This window comes from Danio rerio, chromosome 8 (assembly GCF_052040795.2).
Source record: "Danio rerio strain M-AB ecotype USA chromosome 8, GRCz13ab, whole genome shotgun sequence".
Taxonomy (NCBI): domain Eukaryota; kingdom Metazoa; phylum Chordata; class Actinopteri; order Cypriniformes; family Danionidae; genus Danio; species Danio rerio.
In genome coordinates this window covers 21,141,867-21,165,518 of record NC_141028.1, presented here as the reverse complement: position 1 = coordinate 21,165,518, position 23,652 = coordinate 21,141,867, and the positions used below count along the sequence as shown (strand labels likewise).

The 23,652-nt window shown below is 35.9% G+C and overlaps 2 protein-coding genes across 9 annotated transcripts in view; both read left to right on the top strand.

Moving 5' to 3' along the window:
• rgl1 (ral guanine nucleotide dissociation stimulator-like 1) overlaps window positions 1-10,500 on the top strand; it is a 59,097-nt gene extending 48,597 nt beyond the window's left edge. For 2 of the 4 annotated variants that reach the window (NM_205637.2, NM_001320403.1), the window contains exons 11-18: window positions 2,191-2,277; window positions 2,486-2,518; window positions 2,635-2,756; window positions 2,839-2,928; window positions 5,193-5,373; window positions 5,457-5,711; window positions 6,107-6,221; window positions 8,248-10,500. In NM_205637.2, coding sequence (NP_991200.2) covers window positions 2,191-2,277; window positions 2,486-2,518; window positions 2,635-2,756; window positions 2,839-2,928; window positions 5,193-5,373; window positions 5,457-5,711; window positions 6,107-6,221; window positions 8,248-8,435 — 1,071 coding nt within the window. In that variant the 3' untranslated portion in view covers window positions 8,436-10,500. Of the gene's footprint in view, window positions 1-2,190; window positions 2,278-2,485; window positions 2,519-2,634; window positions 2,757-2,838; window positions 3,336-3,438; window positions 4,884-5,192; window positions 5,374-5,456; window positions 5,712-6,106; window positions 6,222-8,247 lie in introns of those variants that run through there. The other 2 variants (XR_015496954.1, XR_015496955.1) reach the window with 1 other exon arrangement.
• Window positions 10,501-12,774: 2,274 nt separating this feature from the next.
• Window positions 12,775-22,782, top strand: plin3 (perilipin 3). Of its 5 annotated transcripts, NM_001386314.1 has the most exons (8): window positions 12,791-12,835; window positions 13,906-13,963; window positions 14,391-14,586; window positions 15,136-15,218; window positions 15,299-15,530; window positions 18,016-18,374; window positions 21,503-21,721; window positions 22,283-22,782. In NM_001386314.1, exons 2-8 carry the CDS (start codon window positions 13,907-13,909, stop codon window positions 22,385-22,387), a joined length of 1,251 nt encoding a protein of 416 aa, NP_001373243.1. In that variant the 5' UTR covers window positions 12,791-12,835; window position 13,906; the 3' UTR covers window positions 22,388-22,782. The 5 variants fall into 5 exon arrangements, 1 of the variants encoding a protein (NP_001373243.1); XR_015496868.1 differs by lacking the exons at window positions 21,503-21,721; window positions 22,283-22,782 and having other exon boundaries at window positions 12,775-12,835; window positions 15,299-16,256; window positions 17,840-18,362; XR_015496867.1 differs by lacking the exons at window positions 21,503-21,721; window positions 22,283-22,782 and having other exon boundaries at window positions 12,775-12,835; window positions 15,299-16,511; window positions 17,822-18,362.
• Window positions 22,783-23,652: the final 870 nt, after the last annotated feature.

Here is a 23,652-nt window from a genome sequence, read left to right as displayed (position 1 = left end):
AATCGCTGTTTACATGGTAGACTCGGAGTATAATCAGAATATTGTCTTAATCATATTTAAATCAGATTATTAGTGTCCATGTAAACGTACTCCGTTTTGACAAGTGCATGTGTAAAAAGATATATGCTACTCTATTTTAAAGAAGTGCAAACACATTTTTTGTAACTTTTGAAGAGGAATAGCTCACTTGGCACTTAGCAGTGTTTACACTGGTGTGTTTTTGTTTTAGAAGGGACCTATCATGCAAAAATCACTTTTATAAAGAGTTTAAACACAGTTGTGTGGCAACAGTTTGTGAATATGGCCAGCTTCTAATAGTAAAAAGTAATTAATTCAAATTTTTTTATAATCACACTTCATAAAAACAGTCAGTAGAAACACTTTGATTGACATTCTCCTTTTGTAAATGTCATCAGAGGGGAAAAGCCCTGCCTATTAGTGATGGTCTTAGTATAGGACTTTAGTTGTTGTTTTTTAATCTGCCGCTTTGCTGACTCATAGCGATTTGTAGCCCCACCCTCATTTGAAAAGTTGGCTGAAAGCACAATATCATTTAAATTTAAAGTGACAGTCATCAAAATGGCACAATTAGGATCAAAGCCTAAAAGGGGCATTTTTAAGAGTTATAAAACATTATTAGAGACAGCAGAGTTATTACTGTGTTTCAGAAAAATTATATCCGTCAACTCTATACAGCTTAAAATTGTGTGACTATGATTATGTGACCATTAATGCACTTAGAATCTGTGCTTACTAATTTTGCTGGCATCCACATCTATATCCGCCCTCTACTCATTGTGTAGTGGTCTTATGGAAGCGGCTTGACAAATCAGGGAATAATACATAATAGATAATTGTCCAGACTACCAATCAGATAGCATCTGATCATAGCCACGCCTCTATTCTTAAAAGTTTTAATTTCAGTCAGTCTATACTGAAAAGGTGCACCAGCATTTCCGATTTTAAAAGAGAGTCTTAAGTGTTTCAAAGCACTTCGTTTTCATGGGTCAAAGATGTCAGAGTAGTGTAGGTAGTAGTAAAACTGTAAACTAAATGTGGATATATTATTTTACATACTCTAATGCAGGGGTGTCCAATAGGTTTAGCTCCAACTTGCTTCAACACACCTGCCGGAAGTTTCTAGTACATCTAGTAAAGCTGCGGTCACACTAGCTTTTCGCCCCATTGACTTTCATTCATACGGATGCAGATGCGACAGAACGGTGTTGTGTGCTAGAGGCGCATGAAGAGTTCAGATGCAAAAGCTGCTAAACACTTCTGCCAAAATTGAGCTAATGACATTGAGCGAATGATTTAGGCACGTACTATATGTTCAACAAACATTTTTTTGCTTTAAATCATCTAAATCCCAGCGTCAATGCATTCAGAAATAACAGATAGTTGGCAAAAGCCTCTAAACGCCACTTCCCATTGATAGCAAAAGCTGATATGTCCCGAGAAGCAATTGAAAGACGCGAATTGAATCATACGTGTTCAATGTAACAGTGCGCTGAAATGCCAGCTTTTATGAGGAGACAGTTTTATTCCACTTGCGAATAAGATTTCAAAAGATGGAGTTTGATGAATTGGATGAGACTGTCCCACTGTCAGTGAATGGGAAATAAAAACGTCTCTTACCTCAAAACTATGTGCATTATAAGAAAAAGAAAACACAATGTACAGTCGGAAGTGTAGCATACATTCATAACGTTTTTTCACGCAATGACATCACTTTAAATGAGTCCGATGCATAGATGCTATGAGGATAAACAGAAGACAAAAAAGAGACCAAGACCTTGGGTATTTGCAAAAAAACACAACTGGATTTAGCTGGTTTTGACGCAAAATAAAATCTAAAGTGTCTAAAGTGACATTTAAAAAAAAAAGTTAATTTATTTACCAGCTAATAACCTTTTCCTTATGTATAAAATCAAACTTCTGAACCTAATTATAGGAGCCTGATAGAAAATGCTCATTGACAAGAAAAGAGGTCTGATGAGCTTGATTAGCTGATTCAGGTATGCTTGATTAGGCTTGAAGCTAAACTCTCCAGGACACCGGCCCTCCAGGACTGAGTGTAGACACCCCTGCATTAACATATGCTGAAGTATACTTTGTGCTGTAAAGTGTTAAATATTGTGGCTGAAAGAGTGTTGTGTTTTTAATATACATCACTTTTTTTATCTCCAGGGTGCCATGCAGGGGACTATCCCATACCTGGGTACATTTCTCACAGATCTGACCATGCTTGACACAGCCCTGCCTGACCAAGTGGAGGTGAATCAGCTGCACATCCACCAGACATTTCCACGAAAATCTTATAAAGCTTTATCTGTAGTTATACTATTGACCTAGCGTTCCCAGACCGCTAAGGTATTCGTTACTAAGGTTTATTTGGCTTTATTATGGATTGTTTCACAAGAACTTTTCATGAGTAAAATCATGTGGAGAATCTGGGCTAAAAGTCTCTCTCTGTTCCTCGCAGGGAGGACTGATTAATTTCGAGAAGCGGCGCAGGGTAAGTACAACATTCCCTGTTATTTGGTCTTTATTATAGTCAAAACATCCTTCCTTCATGGCTGTGGGCTGCATCGAGATCTTTGGGAACGTTGAAGCAGTTTTGTCTCTTTACAGGAGTTTGAAGTGATCGCTCAGATTAAGCTCCTGCAGTCTGCTTGCAACAGTTACTGTCTGACCCCTGACCCTGCATTTTTGCGCTGGTTTAAAAGTCAGCCGCAGTACTCAGAGGAGGAGAGGTATGCACGACGTTTCACTTAATACTTCACTGGTGCGGAATTTTGTGTCTTAAAGCTAATGTATGTTTGTCATGTTTTGCAGCTATGTGCTGTCATGTGAAGTCGAAGGACTGGGAGACAACAGCCCGACTTCACCAAAACCCAGAAAAAGCATGGTGAAGAGACTGAGCCTGTGAGTCGACTAAAATATTGTCTGAAGTCATATTGTGTGTTTACACTTTCAGCTTGCTTTAGTGTACAATGTTACTGACGTTCTGCAAAGTTCACTCTAAAGGGAGTTTATGTCTAAACGTCCTCTTTCGAAACTTCTAAATTGTTTTTTGTTTTCAGAAATAGCATGTAAAACTTAGGGGAGTTTGTTAAGTCGTGACGTATGAAATACTGTTTCCTGGTCTAAGCTGCTACTCATTTGAATTGAGAAAATCGTTTATGACCACTTTTAAGTCATCTCATGGTGTACACTGTAGTGTCTGGACTTGCTGTATCACAGATATCAATATTGTAGCAATTTGTAAACAATTTATCATTTTCCAGATATTAGGCATGGTTATAAATATTGCGATCATGATTTTTTCAAAAGTAATACATCGCTTTGTAAATGTTTATTAATATCATTAAAGTCTCCTCATACAGTTTGATACTTAACAAGCGGATAGGTGCCATTTACAGCATATTATCACAGTAAAGGACATGTGAGGTCATTTGAAATGAAACCTCACAGACACATTTAAGGGACAAATCTAAACATAATAGGACCTGTTCTGGCCTTTTGGCTGAGGTTGCAGATGTATGCTTGTGGCCTTGGTTTTCAAACGCACTTCTCTATCTGCTTTCATTAGATTCGCTTGTTTATTAAACAACAAAAATGCATCAAGATTAAGCTGAAAATGATATCAAACTAAATTGGATACAAAACAATCTATTGCCTAACAATGCACAAAGTGGACAAAAAATTGTGTCCCACTCCCTTTCCTTTCAAAAATGACCCTTTTAAATGTTTAGTTCAACCAAAACTAAAAGCTCTGTTATAATTTACTCACCCTTTACTTGCTCCAAGCCTGTTTGACTTTTTTTATACTGTTAAAATAAAGAAGACATTGAAGAAAGCTGAAAAACTGTAACCATTCAGTTTTATCGTAATTGTTTTTCCTACGATGGAAGTCAATGGTTACCGGTTTACAGCTTTCTTCAAAATATCTTCTTTTGTGTTCAACAAAAAAGAAACTCATAAAGGTTTGGAACCACTCGAGGGAGGGTAAATAGTGAGTAAAGTTTCAGATTTGGTTGAACTATTCCTCTAAGATAAAAATAACAATTTTGAGAATCACTTTTCTATGTTTGATTTAAAGTCAGTTTCATGCTTATACACTCCAAAACATTAATTTTAGCAGATTTATGACCCTTCAAAGGGGATCATTAAGATTTCCAAAGAAATGTAAGAAAGCATCAAATGAATCGTGTGTTAGTAAAAGCATTTAAAAATGGTTGAGAAAACATATTTTAAAGCAATTCAGATTGTTTGTTTTTAATATCAGAAAGAATTGTGTAAAAAGTGTACAACAGTTACCGCAAAAATATTAAGCAACCCTGTTTTCAAAACTGATAGCAAGTACTAAGTAAACATACTAGCATAATTTCTGAAAGATTGTGAGACACTGAGGACTGCAATGATGGCTACCTTTGACGTTAAAGGAATAAACTTTTTTTTTTTTAATATTAAAACCAAAACATTTAGTTTAGGTTGAAATGTTTCACAGGTTTTAAATGTAGTCTTAATCAATTAAATACAGTCTTGGTGCAATATATTTCTTAAAAAACATAAATAAATTAAAAAAGCTATCTTATTATTAAAAAGAGTGCATAGCAAAAAAAATAACATCATATATTTTATAAAACAGTGTTTCCTTACATGAAATAATATAGATTCAAATGTCTTAATGTCTTATAAGTATTTCCTTTAGGTTAGTTTAACTTGAAGTAGTTTTATCTTGACCTAATAAAAGAGCTAAAATGTAGTAAAAGAGATAACGTATTATTTCAGCTAGTTACCGAGGAAGCATTTCTCATTTTATTGTTATTACCTGACCTAATAAAAATAATACAACTGAATAAAAACAGAAGAAAAAATACAAATGATAAATAATTTTTTAATAAAATAATAATAATAGTTCCATTAATTAATATGAAGTATTTAAAATGTATTGAATTTCCAACATTTTAATTGTAGTTTTAAATCCTGCCTTTGTTAGCAGAATTTATTTCTTAAAAAACAAATTAAAATAAAATCTAACTGACCTCGAAATTTCAAACTAATAAACTACTTTAAGCTATGCATATTGAAAATATAAATGAGGTTATACCAATTTTAAATCTTTTATGTATTTTATATGTCTCTTATTTATTTTTATTTTTTTTGTGTTTTCTTCCAACCTCTAGACTCTTCTTAGGTAATGACAGCACAAACACCAGCTCTCCTGTGAGAGAAAGTCCTCGATCGCCTCCTACTGGCAGCTCTGGGGAGAGCATGGACTCGGTCAGCGTGTCCTCCAGTGACTCCAGTCCCTCAGAGAGTGACGGCATGACACCGACACACTCTATAGACGCTCACTTGAAGAAGGTACAAGCAGCTTCAATCACACCCAAATAGCAGCTTTTAATAAATACACATATTAACTGTTCATCTATTTCATCTTACCGTAGCTGTCCGAGTCTTCCTCCTGCAACTCATTGCACTCCATGGACACCTCGTCTTCTACAGCAAGCGCCTCCATTTCTCTGGCGTCCCCGACTTTACCCGGGCCACCCTGCAACCACCGGCGCTCCATCTCACTGACGCCCTTGATGAGCCCCACCTCACCCGGGTTTCCACCCGCCTATAACACGCAAGCTCAAGATGCCTGCATCATCCGAGTGAGCCTCGAACAGGGGAATGGCAACCTCTACAAGAGCATCATGGTTAGTGAGGATCTGAATATTGCTAATCCATTTTTAGCAAGAGCGCATGGCTAAAAAATATATCACATATTTTATAAAACAATGTTTACTTAAATGGAAAAAATGGATTAATTTTTTATATCAGTATTTTTTAGATCAGTTTAACTTGTAGTGTATTAATTATCTAATTAAAGAACTAAAATTACATTTCCAACTATTTTTTTAGCTCTATCCAACATTAATAGTGGAGAAAAATATATAACAGTCATTGACTTAATAATTACACACATTATTTTAATGATTAATTTTAGGACAACTTTAGGAGCATATAGGTTTATGGTTAAAAGCAATGTTTGTCCTAATAGCACTGGGTTTATGAAGAGCGCAGTTGTAAAATGAACTGTTTTTCCATGCAGCTGACCAGTCAGGACAAAACTCCAGCGGTGATCTCTCGAGCCATGACCAAACACAACCTGGAGGGCGAGCAGGCGGCTGACTATGAGCTGGTGCAGGTCATCTCAGAGGAGAGAGGTACCACATTTATTTTATTTTTTTTGATGCATCTTGTATCTAGGGGTGTGAGATATCTATAATTTATGATGATATCATAATTGTTGTTTTGGCAATGTGTGAGCTGGCATTATAGTGTATGTCACTCAAAGCACAAAAAGCAAGCAAAATCATTGTTTTAGAGACTAAAAGCATTTAATGTGTGATGAATTACAATGCAGTTAGAATGTATATATAAGTTATGAAAGAAAAAAGCTATTTTTTTCATATCTACAGTTGCAGTCAGAATTATTGGCCCCCCTTTGAATTTTTTATTCTTTTTTAAATATTTTCCAAATGATGTTTCACAGAGCAAGGACATTTTCACAGTATGTCTAATAATATTTTTTTTGTCTGGGGAAAGTCTTATTTGTAGTATTTTGGCTAGAATAAAAGCAGTTAAAAAAAAAAATTTAAAACCCTTTTAAGGTCAAAATGATCAGCCCCTTCAAGCTATTTTTATAGCATCATTATACAAAAACTTGTCTAATTTCCCTAACCTGCTTAGTTAACCTAATTAACTTTTTTTTACATGTCATTTTAAGCTGTAAAAGGGTCTTAAAAATATCTAGTAAAATATTATTTGCTGTCATCATGGCAAAGATAAAATAAATCAGTTATTAGAAATGAGTTATTAAAAATATTACATTTAGAAATGTGTTGGAAAAATCTCTCTGTTATACAGAAATTGAGGAAGAAATGAAAAGGGGGGCTAATAATTCTGACTTCATATGATATCATTTATTTAAATTACAGAGAGGGGTGCCGATTCCTAATTATCAGCACAAGAACATGATTACAGACGTGATATTAATTTTATTCAACAGTTCAACAAACAGTATGTTGATACTGAGTGAATAACATTTTATGACCTGGTTTTTCTTAACGAAAGTAGTTTCAAACAAAGCCAGATTAGGAGATTTGTCCTCAGCAGCACCGCTGTGTTTTGTTCTTGATCTAATATGAATCATTTGAGTCAGTGATTCAGTGATCCATTGAAGAAAGTGTTTTGCTTCATTTCTAAATGAATCCAATATTTGGAGGAAATCATTTAAATAAATAATTCTGTGAATCACTTTGTACGATGGGGAGTTGTCGCCAATAGCGGTGCTCTTAGCGTGACAATCGATTGCACTTTGGGCATGCTCATTTCGAGTCCTGGCTTGCAGACCTTTTCCCATCCCAACCTCTTTTTCTATTCAAGATTGCTTCCTGTCTACATTCTGTCCTATAATAATAGCCAAACAAATGCCAGAAATAAATCTTTAAAAATAATATTTTTCCACAAATTCCCCCTGAAATGTCAATGCACACTGAGGAAAAAGACGAGTGAGACAGTTTAAAACAGTACGGTACAGGTCACCTTTTGCAAGCTTGTGTCTTCACCGCCGAATGTTACCCTTTAACAGGTGTGGTGTTTGACAAAGTTGTAGAGATTGCCATTCTCGCTCGAAGTTCACATATTGTATGAGAAGCACTTCTTACTAAACAAATGCTTTAATTAACATTTATACATAAGTATATACTAACCTTTCTATGAACACAATTTGATTATAGCTGTAGATAAAGTGAAATAGCCTACTGTAATGTTTGCAATGATATAAAATAAATAAATAAATGAATGAATATATGAACACATACAGGGCCTTGAGGTTTTGTCTTGTTTCTAGTGCAAATGTCTAAAAATTGTTAAATCAAGAAGCCTTTTCTAGGCAAGCAAAAAATATAGTCTTGTTTTCAGAAATAAGTCTATTTTGCTTACCTCATTGGCAGATTATTTAGCTTGTTTTAAGGAAAAACACTTAATTTTTTAAATATTATTTCTGAAAAGACAAAAGTTTTACCTGTCTAGAAAATGCTTCTTAATTTCGGAATTTTGGGATATTTGGACTAGAAACAAGACAAAATATTTAGTTTTGTCAGTATCCACACTCTTACTTGTATCAATTTAGATGTCTTACAGTGGAAAACCAACATAATGTTCTACAAACATCTTTTTGTTCTCCAGAGCTGGTTATCCCCGACAACGCTAATGTGTTTTACGCCATGAGCACATCGGCGAACTTCGACTTCCTGCTGCGTCTACGAGGCTCCGAGGGAAGGCCGGTTCAGCTCCGCAGCCGCTGCAGCTCCACACTCCCGTGCACACAGCAGCGCTCCAGTCTGTCCCTCAGACTCAGCAAGGTCACCCTGTGACGAAAAGACTGGAGGAGTGCTGAAAAGTGGGCTCAGTAGACAATTGCTCGGGGAGCATCTCCAGTTCTTCCATTTCTGCCTTTTGAAACAAAAAGGGCACTTTCAGAATAATAGCATGTGCCTCCACCTCCCCATCTGGCCCTATTTTATCCCATCCTCCCTATTGCTGGATATTTTGCACACATGCAGGAAAGTCTCCTGCTCCTCGTCAGTATTTGCATAAGAGCACATCTCTTCCCAGGCATGAGGCCTATTTGACCTCCTCTAATAAGTGAGAGGGGAATGAATTAAGCTTTGGGAAGAGAACTCAAATGACAGCCATGTTGCCTTTATGGATGGTAACGGTGGAACTCTTGCGTCAGTATTGAAGATGATCTGCAGTAGCTATGATGTCATCGTCGTCATTGTCATCAATGTGTCTTTCGCCCGTCCCCTTGTGCACTGTGTGGACAATGTGGACTCAATCTATAGATTATAGGGATAGATCAGCCAAAAATGGCTTTTTGTCTTAAATTGTTCCCCCTCCACTGGTTCTTAACTTGTTTGACTTCCTTCTGTTGAACACAGAAGAAGATATTTTGAAGCATGTTGGAAACCGGTAGCCATTGGCTTCCATTTTTTTCCATACCTTAGATCTCAATAGCTACCATTTTCCAACTAATTTCCAAAAGGTTTTCAAAACACTATTGGGTGAGAAAATAGTAAGTAAATTTTCATTTTTGGGTGAACTATCCCCTAAAATGCTTAGACTGGCTCACTAAGAACTCCTATTTTGAGGCCAAACTTGAGAATAAATAAATAGTTTGTGCTAGATATTATAATTAATAGATATATACGTTTAAAAAAGTCTTAAACCTCATGTCTGCCTATATTCTCTCTGCCTAATCTAAGCATTTTATTTCTATTTCTGTATTTCTCATATTGTGAGCTGCATGACGAATGCCTTAAATGCGTTCTGATTGGTTCCTGCTTGGTTTTATCAAGTCTGTGGTGTTTGTTTGTTTTCACTGTTTTCAGGGTGTGTCTTTAAGGTGTGGTTACAAGCACCGATAGGATGGGTTTCTGTTCAGAAACCTGGATTGAGTCGCCTTCCTCACTGATACAGTGGCACTTCCTGTGGAGTGGACAGATTGTGCGTGTGTGTGTGTGTGTGTGTATATGTGTTTGTGTGTGTGTGTGTGTGTGTGTTGAGTGTGTATGCTAGATGGAGCGCTTGGTCCACTTTTTTTGTAGCTTTCCTGTCTTTTTTTCTTCAGGCAGTGCTATATTAATGGTATACTTTTCTTTTATATATATGAATGCGTGTATGTTTTTTGTAAGAGATGAAGAATTATCCATGATTTCTATGAAAAAAAGGAAGTTTTAAAGAGATTTTGTTAACTAAAAAAAGAAAAAATGTAAAAAGCTGTGAAATATGAGTGTGTGTGATTGTAAAGTGAGCATTAAAACAAGTCAGATATTTCCATTAACCAGCAGAAATATTCAATTGTACCCCTGTTGCCAACATTTTCCAGAGCCTTTAATACCTTTAAGACTTTGTACACCTGGTGAATATCAGTTCACAAATGCATGTTTTACACTGTGGCGTATTAACATCAAAAGGTTTCAGAGTTTCAAAAGGCTTTTTTTTGTTCTTAATCCTGTTTGTTCTCTACATAATTCTCATGAGCCTGGTATGTAACACATTTTCTCTGACTCCTGTTGATATGTTAACAGATGTGCCAAACTTGCCCCCTTTGCCTTTTTGTTCACTCACTATAATTGAAAGACCCTTATTTTTGTTACATTGTACATGTAGGACTTCGATGACACTAACAGATTCAACGTGGTAAAATGTAGTGTTTTAACAGTAGCGGGGCAGCAGTATTTGTTTGTGTTTTGATTCATTTGTCTTGATTTCAGATTTTTTTCAGCACTTGTGAATTTCTCCTCAGTTCTTTATTTTGAATATTTCTTCACTACCAAAGAGTTATCTACGGCGAGTCAGTGAATAAATTATTATCATTATGATGTTTTGTAATTTGAATATTAATTTTCATGAATTAAATGAAGACTCTGAAATGTACTGTGGGGTTTGACTCAGTTTGACTTTTCTTGCAGCACATAAACTTTAATATCTGCTTCAGCTCTGTTATTGTTCTCGCATATATTTCTGTTATTGTTAACTGAAAGTCATGGAATTCATTTTTGGTAACTGAATAAAATATACATGTAACTTACAAATTAACCAACAAGTCAGTTAGATTTCCAAAATAAAAACTACAATAAATAAACCGTACCTAAATCTAAAATTATAAGTTATGTGATTAAAACATTAATAAGTACTATATTGATTCCAGACTATTTACTGAGTACAATTTCTGGAAGCAAAGTGGGATAATATTTCAGTACAGTGCATTATCATGGTGAACATGTCACCATCTTACTCATCACTTTTATCTCGAATGATTAGCTGAAGTGTAAAGGCTGCTTTTTACTGCTGGTATCACGTAATCATAAGATTCTATACTCTATCTTGGTTGTTGTCAGAGCTGTTACTACATTAGGCATAAACTTACCAGCCACATTATTAGGTGCACCTGTCCAACTGCTCGTTAATGCATATTTCTAATCAGCCAATCACATGGCAACAACTCTTTGCATTTAGGTATTAAGACATGGTCACAATGATCTCCTGCAGTTCAAACCGAGCATTAGAATAGAGAAGAAAGTTGATTTAAGTGAAATTGAACATGGCATGGTTGTTGGTGCCAGACGGGCTGGTCTGAGTATTTCAGAAACTGCTGATCTACTGGGATTTTCACACACAAGCAACTACAGGGAATGGTTTAAAAAAGAGAAAATATCCAGTGAGCAGCAGTTCTGTGGGCACAAATATCTAGTTGATGCCAGAGGTAAGAGGAGAATGGCCAGACTGGTTCCAGCTTATAGAATAGCAACAGTAACTTAAATAACCACTCGTTACAACCGAGGTATGCAGAAGAGCATCTCTGAATGCACAACATGTCCAACCTGAGGCAGATGGGCTACAGCAGCAGAAGACCACACCAGATGCCACTCCTGTCAGCTATGAACAGGAAACTAAGGCTACAATTTGCACAGGCTCACCAAAATTGGACAATAGAAGATTGGAAAAACGTTGCCTGGTCTGATGAGTCTCGACTTCTGCTTCGACATTCGGATGGTAGGGTTAGAATTTGCCATCAACAACATGAAAGCATGGATCCATCCTGCCTTGTATCAATGATTCCAACTAGTGGTGGTGGTGTAATGGTGTGGGGGCTATTTTCTTGGCACACTTTGGACCAATTAAGTAGAAAAATTGAGCATTTTGTGAACGCCAAAGCCTACCTTAGTATTGTTGCTTACCATGTCCATCTCTTTATGACCAGAGTGTGCCCATCTTCTGATGGCTACTTCCAGCAGGATAACATGCCATGTCATAAAGCTCGAATCATCTCAGACTGGTTTCGTGAACATGACGATGAGTAAACTGTACTCGAATGGCCTCCACAGTCACCAGATCTCAGTCCAATAGAGCACCTTTGGGATGTTTTGAAACAGGAGATTCGCATCAAGGATGTGCAGCCGACAAATTTGCAGCAACTGCGTGAGGTTATCATGTCAATATGGACCAAAATCTCAGGAATATTTCCAGTACCTTGTTGAATCTACGCCACAAAGGATTAAGACTAAAGGGGGTCCAACCCAGTATTAGTAAGGTGAACTTAATAAAGTGGCCGTTGAGTGTAGATTGTGGATCAAACCAGTACCTCAGATATTTTGTACGGTGATGGATTCAAGATATTTGCTTACATCTCGGGTTATCACTAGCTTCTTTTACCTCAAATGAACTCAAAATATGAATTATAATGATAGCTGGAATACCACCAGCTTTATCAGCATCCTGATAAACCTAGGGTTCAAAATACAGTGAGAGTAAGTATCTTATTAACAGGAAATACATGCCATATTCTTTCATTTATAAGGTCTTATGTTATGAATATGTATATCTATATGTATCTACATCTATCTAAGGGGGGTGGATGGACTCGTTTTACAATATTTTTATAATTTTAAAGTGACTTTCCAAGTCCCGAGCAGTCACAATCTAACAAACCAGTTATACTGATGATAAGTAACGTGTGAAACGTTTTAAGGTTAAAGAAGAAATAAAAATCATGTAATATTTCCTTTTTAAAAAGGCAGAAATCAAAAATAAGTCATCAATAATTGAGGGTTGTTTCATAATAAAGCGTTTAAGAGAGCCTGATTGGTTTGTTTCAAAGAACTCCGCCTAACTTTGCACTTTTATTGCGTCAAGTTGTCACAAGCTCTTGACTAGACAGAGATCAGAGATTCCCACATCCACTACACGCGGGTCAGCGGATCAATAACAGGTCAGTTCACATGACAGCTGTCTGAGAGAATGGCAAAATGATTACAGTGTGTGGGGTGGCAAAGAACAATGTATTTTTCGTCGGCATAATAATGTATTGTCAGTAGACCATCAATTATTATTCTCAAAGAGCGAGCGCGAGCCGTTTTGTCTGTTTGTGTCAATTGTTTTCTCACCCGTACTCAAACTTGCCGCTTCTCAGAATGAAAAACGCGTTTAATATTAGTAACTACAGCACGAAGAATATGTATTGTAAGCTTATAGTGTTGTTTTAGGTTACTGTCTTAAGTTTCAGTCTCGTCTGGCTATTAGATTCCACAAGGATTGAGTGGCGCAACAATAAAATTACTCAGGAAGTGGGTGAAAGTTTACGCCCTTTCCTCCATTCAACGCTCTTGATTTGTCATTACAAAAAAAGATGACGTGATGCTAACTACCACTTCTTTAAAGTGTAGTTCTGATTCTTTAGCGAACAAAGTGTGATTTTTACCAACTTATTAGGACTTTTAAAAGTTTAGCAAAGTTTATTTTTAGGTTCTGTTGTTTGATACGCGTCGTCTTTGGCATCTGAGGTGGCTTGAGAACACACGCCTTTGCACGTTCATCTATTAGTCATTAGTATCATAAATTAACTCATAATCCTAAATGTTTTCTTCTGGGTATATAGAAATAATTTATGTTTATATGAAATGTATTATTGATATTATATAAATGTGTAGCCAACCTTTTTATAAATATTTTTTATATTATATGTATTTTTTCTGTTCACTCATTTAATATGATTACTCAGTCAGTCAGTAATGGTTCATTTGCATACAGGCTGAGTGTTCACTCCTCATGTTATGTGACTTAATCAAGTCAGATGAGATCATTGTTAGTTTTAGAACACATTTATAACCAATTTATCATTGTAAGGTTAAGATTTATAGTTTATCCTTTTGTCATCATTTATACACTATTTCTGGTCAAACTGTGAGCTGTAGTACATCATCGGGGTGACCTTGGTTTTGGATGCAAATTGGTTATGATTAGTGTTATAAATGTTTTTTTTTTATTTAAAATCTACCACAGAATGGCAGACAATGTGAAAACAGCAGAGAAGGACAAAGAGGACTCACAGGAACAACAGGTGAGTCAAACACATCGACATAACATAATATTTAAATGAATATGGATATAAATGAATAAATATAAAAACAAAACATCTTAGTTATACTTATAAAAGATGTTAACACATAGGACAATCACTTTATTAATTGTAATTTTCACTTTGAGAGTGATTTCTTTTTCATGTGATGAGTGAAAAAAGCCAGTCTCGATCTAAAAGCTTTAAAGGCTTTAATATCATTGTATAGTAGTTCTAGCTGTCATACATCAAATGATTTTAATATAAACTGTGGCATCTAGTTCAATGCTTCAGTGTAATAAATGCAATCCTTCAGTGTGCTTATAAAGTTTATGAAAGATTTATTTTGTTATCTTAAACAAAAGAATCCCATCATTGTGCAATAATAACTAAGATTAAGTAACAGCAAACTTTAATATTTGTGTTTTAGAGTGTGATCTCCCGAGTGGGAAACCTGCCTCTGGTGAGTTCTGCGTGTGGCGCGGTGTATAATGCATACAGCAGCACTAAAGACAGCGTTCCCCTCCTAAAAGGAGTAATGGAGGTGGCAGAGAGCGGTGTCCGCACACTGGGTGCTGCTGCTTCAACAGGCTCCAAACCCATACTAGACCGACTGGAACCTCAGAGTAAGAACCTCAAAGGGATCATTCAGACAAAAAATAACAAAAACGTTCTCAACACATGTTGTTCTAAACAAATAATACAATTAAAATGAACATTTCATGTAATTAACAGAACTTTTTAAAGGCTTTTTTGATAGTCCAAGGTACCAAAACCTGTCATAATGTTGTTGTATGTGTTGGGGAGATTTTCAAACCAAGTAAAAAAAAATAATTAAAAAAAGTTATTACTAATTACATCAGTAAGATTGTTTTTAAAGTACTTTATCTGAATAAGTAATTTAACTACTTTACCATTATTGAAAATCCAAGCATTTGTCAGATAACTTAAACCACTCAATTGAAATAAATAAGTTTATTGACCCTTTTACAGATGTTTTTGATCTTCTGTGTTTTGGTTACTGCAGCAAAGAAAGAGAACACTTAGGTTTCTTTAAAAATATCTTAATTTGTGTTTCAAAGAATAATCAAAGGCTTGTGGGTTTTTTGAACAACACAAATAAATGATGACTTTAAAACTAGATTAGTGTCTGATTAATAGTTTTCTTTTCGCAGTTGCAGCTGTAAATGAATATGCTATAAAAGGGCTGGAGAAAGTGGAAGGAAACCTACCAATTTTACAACAGCCAGCAGACAAGGTACCCTAGACTGACTTATTCCTTAGCTATTAGCATTTGAATTATCCGTTTGAATTAGCATTGTGAATATCTCCATGCAGCTGGTATCCGACACAGTGGGCATGGTGTACCAGTCGGTAACAGGAGCGAAGGATGCTGTGGTGGGGGCTGTGATGGAGGGTGTGGAGAAGACACGTATGGCTGTGACTGGGGGCATAAACACCGTCATGGGGTCCCGTGTGGGCCAGATGGTCAGTAATGGTGTAGATAAGGCTCTCACTCACTCTGAAGATTGGGTCGAGCAGAACCTTCCAATCAGTGAAAAGGAGCTTGGTGAGTGGACTTGCACTTCAAACCATTTCATTTTATTTTGGTTCAGAAATTGTCACCTTGGAATTATAAGGTTCTATCTGCACCCTGAATGATTTTGAGACATTGAGCTTCAAAGTTTTTGCATTCCATAGCAAACAGTTTGTGTGTAACATTTGTTTTTTAAATAAAGTCTTAAAATGTAAACAACCTATAAAAAAACATCCTATAATGTAAATAAGTTGTCATTTAATAAGAATGTCAATAATTTGGACAAAAATGTCAGATAGAACCTTATAATTCTAAGATAATGAAATGTCTTCGAAAATGAAAGAAAATATGTAAGTTCAAGGTTAAATCATATGAAAAAAATGAAACTGAACGTGTTTATATATACATTATTGTAATGAAAGAGCACATTTTTTAGAAAGACCTTTTAGTTTTTAATGAATCAACACCTCAGTTTCAAGTATAATCTTATTTTCCAGAAATGCAATTTAATACATGCTAAGTTGTATATTACAGTGTTTAAAACAGAAAAAATAACTGTACAATACATTTTTTTTCCATTAATAATTTTGTTCAGCAAGCATGTATTAATCAAAGGTGGGACTTTACAGTTATATTATTTATAACATAATTAAATAACAATAAATGCTGTCTTTTGTCTTTTCATTTGTTAAAGTATCCTGGAAAAAATGATAACATTACATCACAGTTGGTGTAAACTTATAATATTGAACATGTGAGGCTGAAGACTGTCATAATGATGGTGAAAATCATGCCATCACAGAAATAAGTGAAGTTTATTTATAAACTAATTTCGAGAGGATCACATGCTTATGATTGCTTGCAGCTGGTCCCACATTATTCAATTTATGATTCACCAATCAGACGATTCCTAAGCCACTATAATCACCCTAAGTTCCCTATGACAGCCATCTTCATTTTAAAGAATCCTCCCTTTCACCCCCACTCCTCCTCCTTTCCTAGATGGGTGGCATGGTGACCCAGTGGTTAGTACTGTTGCTTCACAGCAAGAACGTCACTGGTTTTAGTCCTTACTAAACCAGCCAACGTTTCTATGCAGAGTTTAAACGTTCTCCCAGTGCTCAAGTGGGTTTCCCCCGGGTTCCCCTGTTTCCTTCCATTGTCCAAAAACATGCAACTTCAGTTAATTGACCAATCCAAATCAGCACCATAGACATGCTGCTAGTAAGTAGTTATCTCTTAACAGCAATCACTCTCTGTTCATTAGCTACTACAGCAGGGGAGTTCTCGAGATCTACCTGAGCTTAAACTCACCTCTCGCCTTGCAAACCGGAGGGAGCCCCGGGCTCAAGGATCTTATGAGCTCAGGGCTCTCTCCCGGCACAGCATGCCAAACAAGCTTTATAATCTATCATCAGCTTAGTGTGAACTCTTGAAATTACATTTAAATGCATTAAATTCACAATTTTTGATTTAATCAAATATAGGCATGCTTGGTGCATGAGACATTTTTGAGAAAAACATTAACAGATCAATATAAACACAGGGTGCTAATTACAGGAGGATTTGGGGGGGTGGGGGTCTGACCCCCCTAATTAACACCTGATTTCCCGTAAAGACATTAAAACAAGATGTACTGGGGGTAAGCCCCTTAATATTGAGAAAAATTTTGCTCTAAACTATATTTTAAATAATAATGTTAATAATTAAATTAATAGATAACATGAATATACATTTGGCCACCGTTATAACGGTTCATCCCACTGAGTATGCATAATCACGCCAATCAATCTATGCGTCAAAACATTCATTCAACAGCCTGAAACTGGCTACAGCACTGGTGTTCACAAGACACCAATGTTTTGTCATAAAATGTGTGCTTGTTTCTCCATAAAGCCCAAAAATAAAGTCACATTTGATGTATAGTTAGTAAAGTTTAACAGTGCCTACAGTAACGTTTGAAATACTGTTGGTCAAAATACACTCAATATCTAAATACCTACATATAATTGATTTAATTATTCATTCATTCATTTCTTTTTTCGGCTTAGTCTCTTTATTAATCTGGGGTTACCACAGCGAAATGAACAGCCAACTTATCCAGTACACGTTTTACGCAGCGGATGCCCTTCCAGCTGCAAAACAACACTGAGAAACACCCATACACTTTTGCACACACTTCCATACACTATGGCCAATTTAGCTTATTCAATTCACCTGTATAACTTCTTTGGACTGTGGGGGGAACCCGGAGGAAACCCACGCGAACATGGAGAGAACATGCCACACAGAAATGCCAACTGACCCAGCCGAGCTTAAACCAGTGACCTTCTTGCTGTGAGGCGATTGTGCTATATTAAATGTCATTTAAATAAATACATACTTTTTATTCACTGAAGCATGTATTACATTACAGACCAACATTACAAAAAAGTTGACTTTTCGTCTATGTATAATTCACACACTGTATATACATTTAAAGTGATACCAATACCAATGCTGTGTGTTCCTCCAACAGCTACGCTTGCTGAGCCAAGGCCAGGGGAGGAGGAAGGATTCATAGTGTCCACTCGTTCCAGCTACTTTGTCCGTCTGGGTAAACTGTCTGCCAAAGTTCGAGAGAGGGCGCTTGAGCAGTCCCTCCTTAGGGCCCGCAAGGCCAGAGACACTACACATGCGTCTGTGACTCAAATGACCAGCACTATGGACCTGCTGGAAAGTGCCCGGGTTACCTTGACCAGTGCCAATCAGCAGCTAGCAGGGGCTCCAGAGCAGCTGCTTCAGCGATGGAAAGAGTGGAAAGAAGGACAGCCCAAAGAACTGCAGGAAAAAGTAACAGCAGAGACAGAAGCGGACGGAGCAAAAGACAAAGAACAGGTACAGATGCACTTTCACAAAATCTTTCAGAAGTAATGAACATTCAAATATGATTAACTTTGATTGAGGGACCCTTTATCCTTAAATGTAAAAGACTTTTAAAAAAATATTTGGGGATTAAGTCTATTAAATATTTTTACTCGTAGTACTGGCTTTTTTAAAAAAAAAAAGAATTTATTTGCAGATTAATTTATTGTTTCAATTTCATTTCTTTAATTTTTTGCATTTATTATTATTTATTTATTTATTTTAATACAATTTTTGATTATTTTTTTACATTTCATACATTGTAATCATGTTATTATATTTATTAATTATGTAATTATTATTACATTATTTTAATTATTTTATTTAATGTATATAACTGTGTTTTATTCCCACTTATCCCCCCTGTGCCCTATTAATTTAGAACATTCTAACATTTAAACTTGGAATGATTCAAATAAAAATGCATTCAAAGTCATCTCTTTTAGGTGTAATTTACTTTTAAAGTATTTTTACAGTTCAGTTTTAGAGATCTTCATGTTTACAGTTGTGCTCCCTTCGCACTGCACTTTGAAAACATTGATGTTATTTGGAACACAGCCTCACAACAAAAGCTATAGGTGACTTATTATTTAAAAGTGGAATTTGTTAGGTCTCTAAAGCTTGTGAAAACAAAAAAACATAGCATACGTTAATGCTTTTCATTTATAGTGGGTCATTTATTAAGTATCTGTACTCTATGTATTATTATTATTATTATCATCATCATCATCATCATCATTATCATCATTATTTTTTTCATCAGGATTTTTTAAATTTCTTATGATAAATATCAAATTTCATTTTTGATGGTTCATTCTGCTGTGGCGATCCCGGATTAATAAAGGAATATTAAGCCAAAAAGAAAATGAATGAATGAAATTTCATTTTTAATAAATAGCCTCAGTTTTTAATGAATTATATGATTTATATATGATATTAGAATACGTGTTAGCTTCTGTAAGTGATTTTATGTTAATATGTAATATTCTCAATAATATTTGTAAAGGAAACACAGGCCCTGTATGTGTAATTTACATATATTTCAGTTAATATGGAAAAGGAGAGCATGATTTTACTAAAACTAATATTTGTTTTAAATGCGCGTGTGTGTAAAACAATATAATTTGCACAAAAAATGATGGGGTTCTTCTCTAAAGAAGTTGTTACTCCACCCAGTTTAGAGCATCATTATGGGCGTTTTACATTACAACTAACGTGGTTCAAGCGATGGATCTGCGACAGAGAAACTATGCGTTCACATTCATCACTACATCGTTCTTTTCCCAAACTATGCATCGTACTATGATAGTTTAGCGGCGAGTTACGTCGTTGTTTTGGAAACGCACCCCAGGTAAGCAGTTGAAGATTAAAGGTGTGATTTCTTGCAATACAAAAAATGTGATCTATAAGATTAAATGTCCCTGTGGATTAGCTTATATCGATAAAACAAGATTCAATTCAATTCAGCTTTATTTGTATAGCGCTTTTACAATGTAGATTGTGTCAAAGCAGCTTCACATAAATTGTCATAGTAACTGGAACAGTGTAGTTCAGTTTTTAGTGTTTAAGTTCAGTTCAGTTCAGTTTAGCTCAGTTCAGTGTGATTTAAAATCATTACTGAGAGTTCAAACACTGAATTCATCGATGCATAGCTCTACCAATCCTGAACCATGCAAGCCAGTAGCGACAGCGGAGAGGGAAAAAAAACTTGACCTGATAGGAGAGTGAAGAAAAAAAACCTTGAGAGAACCAGACTCAGTTGGGCACGACCATTTTAATTTCTCCGCTGGCCATAATTCTTGTGCAGAGCTTCAGTCATTGCGGTGGAGGCTGAAAGCTGGCCTTAGCGAAGACTCGTCTGTCTCTGGAGCGTCACTGGAATCAGACTCATGTTCTCCACTCCCCAAGACCAACAGCGCAGCAGCAGCTCAGGTCCCGGTTATGGAAACCTTGGGATTATCTCGTCGCTGGTCTTGGATCCAATCAGTGACTCCGCATAATCTGAGGACCTCGGGATGAGTATTCCCGGGTGGAAAAAGAGGATAGAGAGAATAATTAGCGTAGCTGCTGTTCATAGTGTATATAAGCAAGATGCAGAAGCCTGTGTGGAACCCGCTAGGTGATGCATTGGGTGTATGCTTTACTAAACAGATAGGTATTTAATCTAGTTTTGAACTGGGAGAGTGTGTCTGAGCCTCGGACGTTATCAGGAAGGCTATTCCAGAGTGTAGGAGCCATAAAGGAGAAGGCTCGACCTCCTTTACTCGATTTTGCTATTCTAGGTACTACCAGAAGTTTTGAGATCTTAAAGAGCGAGTTGAATTGTAGCGAGACAGAAGGTTGGTTAGATAAACAGGAGCTAGATTATTTAGAGCTTTATAGGTGAGAAGTAATATTTTAAATTCAATACTTATTTGAAACTTGACAACTTGTTGAAAAACACAATTGCTGAACACAGATGTAATATACAATTAAATGATCAACGAAATCCTATTTCTGTTCATTAATGCATTGAAACACAACTTTTCGAAAATTACGACATAAAGGCATTGAACAAGTGAAGGTTCCGAGAAGGGGTGGGGATATTGACTTTTATTGCAGAGGGAAGCGTTTTACATTTACACATTGAATACTTTGTCTTCGAGAGGTTTAAATTTGGATTTTGATTTGAAATCTTTTTTTATAATTGTATGTATGTATCTCATATTGTCAAATGTACTCTAAAGATTTTCCCCCTTGTTTACTGGCCTGTTGGTGGATTGATGTGATTCTTTTTTGCAGATGTGATGCGTTATATTTATACACTGAATACTTTGTCTCCGTGTATGTTTAAATTTGGATTTTTATTTGAAATTTTTTCTTGTAATTGTATGTATGCATCTCATATTGTCAGATGTATTCTGTTGTATGGGTGTGTGTGTTTGTTTACTGGCTTGTTAGTTGATTGGGGTGATTACTTTGCAGGTGGTGTGATGTGATGAGCTCTACTACTATTTCTTGAGTTCTCCAATTGTCCGCCAGTATTTTGGAGCCATAGTATCACGATACTACCATTATACCAGTAAACAGTGCAACCCTAATATGTGGATGTTTCTCTAAAGGAGATGGAGTCGAAAGCCCTGTTGATGGTGCGTGGTTTGAGTGATCAGCTGAAGACGGCGTGTTCAGGGGTCGTGTCCAGTGTTCAGGGTCTTCCAGGCACTGTGCAGGAACAGCTTCTCAATGCTCGACGTACAGCTGGAGAACTACAGGCATCGCTGAGCGGCACCAAGACCCTCACACCCGTCCTCTTACTGCAGACACGCCAGCAGATTGGCCAGGTAGACAGTCACTAATATACAGTTGAAGTCAGAATTATTAGCCCTCCTGTGAATTTCATTTCAAATATTTCCCAAATGATGTTTAACAGAGCAAGGAATTTTTCACAGTATTTGCTATAATATTTTTTCTTGTGGAGAAAGTCTTATTTGTTTTATTTTGGCTAGAGTAAAAGCAGTTTTCCACTTTTTAAAACCACTTTAGGGTCAATATTATTAGCCTCCGTAAGCCTCCGTTTTTCAATTGTCTACAGAACAAACCATCATATCCTAACTTACCTGATTAACTTAGTTAAGCCTTTAAATGTCACTTTAAGCTGAATACAAGTCTCTTGAAAAATATCTAGTAAAATATTATGTACTGTCATCAAAGCAAAGATTAAATAAATCAGTGATTAGAAATGAGTTATTAAAACTTTTATGTTTAGAAATGTGTTGAAAAAATCTAATAATTCATATAATAATTATGAATAATTCAGGGGGTAATAATTCAGACGACAAAAATACAATACAATAATATTAAGCTTAAAATGTCTTAAATGTATATCTTCCATCTTTCAACAGGTACGGCAGTCTCTTGATGGAGTCGTGGAGTATCTACTCAATAACACTCCTCTGAATTGGCTGGTTGGGCCTTTTGCGCCTCAGATAACAGAGAAAGGTGAATGAAATTGCCACACAACCTAAATAAATCTGATGTTATGATATAATAGGTTAATATATGGTGCAAATTATTGTTTAACTACTTCTGTTTCAAATTTGTTGTTTACTGGAGTCACTACTAGACAGGTAAATTGGTTTTACCAAAATTGGTATGACAGTATAATGAAGTGAAAATTGCACATTTGTATCATTTCCTATTAAAATTGTCAGTATTTGAAAGCAAGTGTTATAACACAACAGAATATAAATATTTAATGCTGAATGTACTTTCTAAAAAAAAGCAAGCCATACTTTATAGTTGTTGTTTTGTAATTCTTAATATTCATATTTTAAAAGAAGTCTGTTGTTATCTGACATATAAAATAAATCGATGGTTTAAATAAACACTTTTTGTCCGAGAATGCATTTGTTTTGTATCTTGTTTTTGGACACAGGATTCTATGAAGAAGTTATATTTTATAATTAACCATTTTAGTATATTTGAGGTAATATGTTTTCAATATGGGGCGTCACAGTAGCGCAGTGGGTAGCATGTTGGCCTCATAGCAAGAAATTCACTGGTTCAAGCCTTGGATGGGTCAATTGGCATTTCTGTGTGGAGTTTGCATGTTCACGCCGGTTTCCTCCAGGTGCTCCGGTTTCCCCCACATACATGCAGTACAGGTGAATTGGGTAAGCTAAATTGTCTGTAGTGTATATGTGTGAATGAGTGTGTATGGATGTTTCCCAGTGTTGGGTTGCAGCTGGAAGGACATCCGCTGCGTAAAACATATGCTGGATAAGTTGGCGGTTTAATAAAGGGTCTAAGCCAAAAAGAATATGAATGTTTTCAAAATTTCATATCAAGGCTCAAACCTTGTTGCTGTGAGGTGACAGCACTACCTTCTGCGCCACCGAATAGTTCAACCAAAACACAATACTTCCAAATCTGTTTAACTTTCGTTCTTCTGTTGAACAAAAAAGAAGATATTTTGAAGAAAGCTGGAAACCTGTGTAACATGACTTCTATGTCAAAGGTTTTTTCTACTATAGAAGTCATGATTACAGGTTTTTAGCTTTCTTCAAAACATCTCCCTTAGTGTTCAACAGAAGAACGAACTCATAAAGGTTTGGAATCACTTGAGAGTGAGTAACTTTTCACTTTTGGGTGAGGTATCCTTTTAATTATTATCTATGTATTGTAATTTTTTTTTTGAGTAGTTTATTTATAAATCATTCACAAAATTAATTAACATTTTATTTCTAAAAATCCTAAAAGTATTCCCCCAACC

Excerpts from the sequence above, each read along its gene's own strand:
- plin3 (NM_001386314.1), top strand. The coding sequence starts at position 13,907 with ATGGCAGACAATGTGAAAACAGCAGAGAAGGACAAAGAGGACTCACAG. Across the intron at positions 15,531-18,015 it reads AATCAGTGAAAAGGAGCTTG|CTACGCTTGCTGAGCCAAGG; the intron begins GTGAGTGGACTT and ends TTCCTCCAACAG. Across the intron at positions 21,722-22,282 it reads CACGCCAGCAGATTGGCCAG|GTACGGCAGTCTCTTGATGG; the intron begins GTAGACAGTCAC and ends ATCTTTCAACAG.